The sequence below is a fragment of the Pteropus medius genome, unplaced genomic scaffold (assembly GCF_902729225.1).
Source record: "Pteropus medius unplaced genomic scaffold, Ma_sr-lr_union100, whole genome shotgun sequence".
NCBI classification, from domain to species: Eukaryota; Metazoa; Chordata; class Mammalia; order Chiroptera; family Pteropodidae; genus Pteropus; species Pteropus medius.
The window spans coordinates 3,568,281-3,576,923 of NW_024350397.1; the positions used below are offsets into that span (position 1 = coordinate 3,568,281).

Here is an 8,643-nt window from a genome sequence, read left to right on the forward strand (position 1 = left end):
CGTTCTTCCTAAAAGGATCAAAGGTTTAATATAATTCCTATTAAAATCTCAGCAAGTTTCTTTGTAGATAGAGATGAGTTTATCGTAATATTTATAAACAAAGGCTCTAGAATACCCAAAACAATTTAGAAAAACAAAAATAAGGAAGCACTCTCCCTGATGTTAAGGATTATTATATAGCTGCAGTAATCAAGACAGAAATACTGTCTTGGGATAAACACAGATCAATGGAGAAGAATACCGAACCCAGAAACAGATTCACATTAATATGTCTAATTAATTTTTGGTCAAAAAGTATAAGCAACTCAATGGAAGAGGGATAGTTTTTTTCAATAAATAATACTGGAGCAATAGGATATCCAGAGGCAAAAAACCGAACCAAACTGAACTGGACCAAACCAAACCAAACCAAAACACACAAAAAAATATCACTGCATACTTATTAGAATAGCTAAAATAAAAATAGTGATAACCTCAAATGCTGGCAATGATACTGGAAAAACTGGATCACATACACATTGTTGGTGATCATGTAAAATGGTACAGTACTTTGGAATGTATTGTGTAAATTCTTGTCAAACTAAAAATGGGTGACCTAGCAACTACACTCATAGGTATTTACCCCAGAGAAATAAAGACATATTCACACAAAAACTTGTTCATGTATGTTCATAGCAGCTTTATTTGTAATAGTCAAAAACTAGAAACCATCCAAATGTCTTCCAGTGGGTGAGCGGTTAAACAAACTGTGGTACATATATATTATGGAATACGTCTCAGCATAAGAGGGAATAACTCCTGATACATGAAACAACTTGGATGAACCTCAAGAATAATATGCTAAGTGAAAAAAACAGCCAATCTCAAAAAGATACAAAGTACGTGACTCCATTTAGGTTACATTCATGAACTAAAATAACTATAGAGATGGAGATCAGATTAGTGGTTGCAGGGCTAGGGATAGATTTGGCTATAAAGGAGTAACAAGATAGAATCTTGTGGTGATGGTAAATTCAGTACCTGGAGTGTGGTAGTGGTTATATAAGACTACACATATCCTGTGAATGTATAATTATTCAAAACAAAATAGTAAAAGAAATTCAGTGAATGTTAACACTAATTTAGCTGGCTCTGCTTTCCAAAGACAACATACTTCAAATTTGTATTGATTAAAATTTTTCTTTCCAAATAAGCTACAATTATGCTGCCATTTTATTACTATTATTTGATTACAATGTCAGCTAAGTCAATTCCTTTTTAAATATAGTAACTTTTGACTTTTCTGACCACAATTTATTCCACTAGTTACCAGTATAACGTGTTTTATGGATTTGGGTTATCAATAAGCAGTTTATTTGTAAATCATGCAAATTTTTTTCTGATAGTAATGATAATACAAATTGACTAATGTAATTTTTTCTTATTCACTCTTGCTTTAACCTAAAAGCATGCATTTGTAAGATAATATAGTCTGTGGCTGTGGAATTTAATGTGGCTCTAGTTAATATATATAGGAAGATTAGATCTAGAACTTTCACTTTGACATTATTTTCCAGAGAACTTACTTTTAGGTGCTAATATTGATCAAATCTGTTTAGAATCTGTATCTGTGTCTTATATGTAATTAAACATAGGAGTGGGCAAGAAAATACACACCACTTAAAAGTAACCTATAGTAAATTGGATTTTTTTCCTAAAGGAAATCAGTATGGCTAGGTGCAAATTAAAGATGAAAACTATCATGAGTAAAAAATACCCAATACTAACACAGTACTGATAAAAACCAATATGGCCACTATGTTTACTTTTAGTTTTCATATTTAAGAAACAGTAAAATAAATATTTAAAATCCAGGACAAAAACTGGAACATATGGAGGAAAGGTTAAATGAGTTAGAAAAGTAGTTAATGAGTTAGAAACTAGTTAAAACTAGTTTCTCTATGTCCTTAGAAGGAACAAAAAAAACAAAATAGATTTATATTGTCCTGAAAAAAGTTTAGAAAGGCCCCTAGAAAAACCTTTTGATCATAAAAGTCAACAAAATAACAAAATGAAAGCTGTAGCAATTTGTCCTTAGTAACTTTTCAACTATGTTTTTAAGTTGTCAACCACTTGAGTTGACAACTTAAATCTACAAGCTCTTAGCTGTTCATCATCAAATATGATTGCTATCAAAAGATCATTTCTAATGAAGAATCTATCATTATTGAGTGAAACAATTTACCAATTAGAACACTAATTTAAAAAAATTAGTAGAAACAGCTATTGGGGGTTGGGAAACATGGCCCAGGGGCCAATACTGGGTTGCCATTTGTTTTTCTCCAAGTTTTATGGGAACACGGTCATGTCCTTTCGTTTATGTATTGTTTACTGTTAATTTTGCCTTATAATAGCAGAATCAAACAGTTGTGATAAATGATACAAATGATCCACAAAGTTTAAAATATTTACTATCTGACTCTTTATAGAAAATTTGCTGACTCCTGACTAACATTAAGAAGTTCTTTAAGGCTATTATTATTATTATTTCTGAACAGTAAGAAAACTATTTCTATATCTGAGGCACAGTCTTTATCCTATTTGTCTAAAGAAGCATAAGATCCCATGTTAAGATGAAACTAAAAATCTAAGATGAAAAATACTTTTTTTTTTTTTTGGTCAGGCAGAAACCTCAAGTGCAATTTGAATAGCTGAAAATGAGCTCTAATAAATCTCATTTCATTGAAACAGGTACTGAAAATAGCTTTGAATAGATAAAAATCTGTCAAGTTATATAACATAGAAAATATAATTATTAAAAGAGTAGGTACTTACGCTGTATGTGAATGAGCTGCTTTGGCATCTTAAATTCCCCAGGATATATAGACTCATAGTAAGCAATATTACTTTCTGCCTCTGGGACTGGTATAACCATATTATCCCTCTTCTCGCCATACACCTGCTGTGCTGAAATAGCCCGCTGAAGATGGTGTTCCTAAACAGAGTGAAAAATAAGTAAGTTTATGTATTAAAAAAAAGAGCAAACAGAATGTATAGCCTTATGAAGAGGTTTTTGTTCATTTATTTTAGTAGTCTTGAAAGGATGCTGCTAACAATACAGTTAGTGGTAAAAATATTTTAAATAGAAATGAGATTTTTTAGATATATTTCCTCAATTTAAGGAACGGTACTGCACTGAAATTGAAAGTTAAATTATATTAAAGATTCTAAAAAGCTGACAAAACTGTTACTTAAAGTTTGCACTTTATAGATGAGATTTAAAAAAAAGTTTTAAACATCTGAATTTATTGTATGAAGCAAGCTACAGATAAAAAATATTACTGATTCTAATCTATTTAGTACTTTCACACAAATGATCTTTTAAAAGAAGGGTAGAGATCATCTCCATTTTCAGTTGATGAAACTGACAGATTCAAACTCTGTCTTTTGTTTTGAATAATAACCTTTTCAAATGAATTTTGAGACCCTTTTTAAAAGTAGTAGAGAAAGTTTGTGACTCTGGGCAAGGCTTCTAAATCTGCTGAAGTCTTCAAAATCTGTTTCCTCCAGTAAGAGGAAAATAGAATCGAATCTGCTTTACAGGGTTGGTTAAAGATTTAAGAAAGATAATTTCCTTAAGTTTGACTTCTGATTAAACTTTGTTTAGAGTATTTTTTCCATGCAAGAAAGTCGTATTTACTAATCTTTTCCTTTACGGTTTTGTCATGCTTAATAACAGGTATAAATTGTACAGTTACAAACTAGGGTGTATAAACAAATACTTTCTTTTTTATAATGTAATTTGATCTTTGATTCAGACTGCCTAGCGCTGCTGGGAGCCAGGGATGGGAGGGATGACCATGGGAAACTGTATCCTCTCACACTTGGGTGTAGTCTGTTGTCATGTCTACCGGCCTCCGATGCTCACTGACAAAGGATGCTTCCATGTACTTTTCTAGTCTGATATCCTCAAAAACCAAGAGAAATTTTTCTTTGATCTACTCCCACCTGCGCTCCCCCATCCCCCATATACATCTAACTCAAGGAGTGGGAAAGTGAGGCATATTAGTTTTAATTTACATTTTGTTCCTAATTTAGAGAGCTTAATCTATCATTGTTTCTTTGTGTAGGTGAACACATGAGACAATTTATCTTTTTTGTATAGGGAAGAGATATCAAACCACCTAATGTCATACATAAAACATCTCTTTTCCTTAATGATTAAAAATGTCCCTTTACCAAAGAACAAATTCCCCTTGCACTTTAGGAGTATTTCCAAGCTCTTTTCTCCTCTCTACTCAAACGTTTTCTGTGCCAGTATTTAATGTGTTTTAAATAGTGTAGTCTTGTATATTTTATTACCTGGTAAGAAGGCATTTCGCCCCATATAATTCTTTTTCAGAATTTTCCTGGAAAGCTTATTTTCCTAGATGAACCATAATGAAATTTATTTTTTAGGTGTGAAATGGGATCCCAAAGGTTGATTTTTATAGGCAATATAGTATGGTGGGACTTTGCAATCAAGAGTGCTCTGGATCTGAATGTTGGCTCCACAGATTACCAGTGCTACAACTTTGAGACCTGGTACAAGAATTTTACCCCAGCAAGTTTTATTACCTGTATGATAATAGGATACCTAACATATAGGACTGTGTTAAGATAAAATGCCTAAGACATACTAAGTACCCAAAACATGGTAGCAAATGTATGCCTTTCTATGTAAGAGGCTGAAGAGTTTTCCATATGCTTAGTTACCGTTAATAGCCTTTCTAGTACAGTTTTCTGTAGAAAGATTTTTTCCTTATGTTTATATCCACTTTCCAAGACTGTAAAATAAAATATTTATCAATATTATAGTGAATATTTACTGCTTTAAAAAAATCTTATTTGCAGTTTTTTGTTCTATAAAATAAACACAATTTTCTCGTATCTTTAACAGCCAAGAAAATGATTTCCCTTGAATACATGGAGGTTAGGGGTGAAGTGTCAAGATGTGTACAACACACTTAAATGGTTCAATCAAAAACTATTTTATTATAGAATAAAAAATACTGCAAAACATTAGTTATTGAACCTAGGTTGAGAGTATACGGTTGTTCATTGTATCAATTCTTCAGCTTTTCTGTATGAAAATTTTTGTAATAAAAAGTTAAAGAAGAATAGGACCCAAAATGTGTATAATATATAACAAATTGGTTAAGTTCTTCTCTAAGTCTTAAAATCCTTTCTCAACAACTGGGATATAACTATAACCTTATATAATCCTACTTACTCTCTCCTCATGTATGCCTGAGGACTCCAAGACAGGAAGGAGACCAAGCAGAGGTCTGCGTGGCCGGAGCATGTTAAGTGACGGGGGAGAATGACAAATTCACCTGCACAGGAGGTTAGCATCAAATCCTGCAGGGTCATGGGTCATGTTAAAGGTTTGTCCTTTTACTAAAAGCAATACTGGCTGAAGGGTTTTAAAAGATCGCCTTGGTTGTTGTATAGAAAGTGGACCATAGTCTATAAAATGGAATATGTGTAATCTTTAAATAGTTCAGAATAATATTTAATGACATGAATAAAACCATCAATTTGTTAAGTAAAAAAAATCTGAAAACTGTATGTTCAGGATATTCGTCTAACCTTTTTTAAAAGAAAAAGACACAAGTGAACATATGTATATACAGAAAACATTCTCAAAGCAGATGTGCATATATGTAACAGTCCTCTATACTCCTTTATTCCTTTCCCCATTTTATTTTTTTCATAGCACTTACCATCCTCTGACATGTCATACGCTTGGTTTATTGTCATCACCCTTTCCTCCTCATCCTTCCCCCAATCTTAATATAAGCATCGCAAGGGCAGAGATTTTTGTATTTCTGTTCAGTGGCAAATAGCCACCTTAAAACAGCGCTGGTGCTTAAATATTTGTTGAATAAATATGTATGTATGTATCTGTGTATGTACATACACACGTATGCACACACATGCATGCATGCACATATACATAAGAGTTTCAAAGTATATACACCAAAAAGTTAACAGATTATCTCCAGGTGGTACAATTTTGAAATGCATTTCTGTAATTTTATTTTCCATATTTTCTAAAATGTACTTGTATTACTTTTTGACAAAAAAATTTGAATACATTTCACTAGATTTTCTAAAATACAATGGTAATGTCTAAGACAAATTATTTGGATCAATAAAACCTTTCCCATTTAAGTCAGTTTAGTTTAGGAGTAAAACATTATAATGGAAGCAATCTAGTTGTCCATCAATAGATGAATGGATAAAGATGTGGTTGGTATATTATTCAATAATAAAAAAGAATGAAATCTTGCCATTTTCAACAACATGGATGCACCTAAAGGGTATTATGCTAAGTGAACTAAGTCAGAGAAAGACAAATACCTTATGATTTCACTTATATCTGGAATTTAAAAAACAAAACAAAACAAATGAACAAACAAAACAGAAACAGAAAGAGACTCAGATATAGAGAATAAATTGATGGTTGCCAGGGGCAGGGGCGGGAGAAGCGAGGATGGGAGGAATTGAGGAATGGGTGGAAAAGGTGATGGGGAATAAAGAGATACAAAGTTCCAGTTATAAAGCAAGTCATGGGGATGTAATAGACAGCACAGAAAAGTCAATATCGACTAGCAACTCTGTATGGTGACACACAGTTACAAGATGTATCATAAAACCATATTGTAAAGATATATATATATATATATATATATATATATATATATATATATATATATATATATATATATATATACAGAATCACTACGTTGTAAGTACACCTGAAACTAATGTAACATTGTATGGCAACTATACTGTAATAAATAAATAAATTTAAAAAGTAAAACATCAAATAGTAAGATATTATACTTATACCTTTCTAGGTAATGAAAGTATTTTTAAAACCCCAAACCATATACGTCTATTTCTAAGAATTACATAATAGCAACATTAAACTATAAGTGAAAATGAGATTTTTGTTTTAAGTGAGAAAACGCAGAATGGTGAAGCCCAATAACAAATGAAATAGAATGAGTTCTGAATTCAGTTCAATAAATTATTGAATGTCTTGATTAAATACCTAAGATGATCGAACTCTAAATTACAATTATATAAAAAGTTAGATGTTCCCTGAAGGTAATATCTGTCCATGAAATTTTAGAATCGACTTGTAGCACTGAGTACACCAGCATTCCTAAACTGTGTTCACTGGAATATTTAATTTCAAATTATCAACATATAGTTCAATAAAGAGTCTAACAGTATAAGAACAAAAAGTAGAGAATGCTGGATTCTAAATTTAGATTTTTTTCACCTTAGGACTTCTGAGAGATTTTAACATGCTAATGTAAATTGTGGTTCTTCATTATTCCAAATGTATGACCACAGAATCATTTTTTCAGAAAATTAATAATAATAGTTTATGGACAATTTTTGTAATACAGTTTGGGAAATGCTGGTACAGAACAAAAACTAGAGATATGGAGCAAAACATTTGGGTTTAAGTCTGTTCATTAGTTAACTCAATCTATATTTACTGAGTGCCAACTATGTGCCTGGCACTCGGAACGACAAGGGTCAAGGAAACAGACACTTCTTCTGATACTGCAGAGCTTACACTATAGTAGTGGAGAGATACTAATAAAATAGTCCTAAAAATAAATTGTAAAGTGTGATAAGTGCTATGAAGGAAAAGTACAATGTAGTAAGGGGAAATACATATAGGAAAGGGATTTCAAGGACAGTATCACTTTCACTAGCGCAAAGTGACAGGCTAATATGTGCAGGAATGAAAGCTAGTTAAAAGATTGTTTTAAGATAAGGGAATAAGCTATGTTTGAAGACCACTCACTAGTTTGACATCTTGGGTAAGTACGGAGTCTTTATGTTGCAGAGTAATTAGGCTCAGTTGCAATTTAAGAGTTAATCACCAAAACACCAAGAACAATTCTACCTTTTTCATAAAATAAGAGGCATAAATTCAAGAAAGTCTGACCTTACAGGAAACAAACTAAATAAAATTAAATAATCTAAAGAATTCTTTAATATCTAATCTTACATAAAACAGAATCAGATGAACCCTAATTTATTGAGCAAATAACTTAAAAAGCCTGTTGCACTGCAAGTAATACACAGCCATATGAACAATAAAAGAGGATCTTAAAAAGACCGAACAATAATCTTTAGAAAGTTCAGAGGCACACTTTCATGTCTCCATGGATCGGGCTATTGTGGCACTGGGATCCACAATTATTCACTTTCATTACTTCAGCCTGCCTAGTGCACTGGAAGAGCATGGGCTTTAGACAGAAGCATGAGTAAGAACCTTCACTTCCACCCACAATGGCTAAAACTGAAAGGGCTGACGACATTAAATGACAATGAGGAAGTGGAATAACTAGAACTCTCATAAACTTAGTGAGAAAACGGTGTAGCAGATCTTATAAAACAAAACACACACTCCACATTACCCAGTAATCCCACTCCTTGATATTTACCCAGGAGAAATGAAAACACAGGCCCACAAAAAGACTGGAATAAGAATGTTCATACGGTTTATTCATAATAGCTCAGATAAATAAATTGTGGTATAAAAACAATGGACTACCACTCAGCAATGAGAAGGAACAAACTATTTACATG

General features: G+C 32.1%; 1 protein-coding gene across 4 annotated transcripts in view; it reads right to left on the reverse strand.

The window, feature by feature from the left end:
• The window catches only part of EPC1 (enhancer of polycomb 1), a 94,850-nt gene that overhangs the window by 23,208 nt on the left and 62,999 nt on the right, over positions 1-8,643 (reverse strand). For all 4 annotated transcript variants that reach the window (XM_039839761.1, XM_039839758.1, XM_039839759.1 and 1 more), the window contains exon 2: positions 2,815-2,974. In XM_039839761.1, coding sequence (XP_039695695.1) covers positions 2,815-2,974 — 160 coding nt within the window. The remainder of the gene's footprint in view (positions 1-2,814; positions 2,975-8,643) is intronic.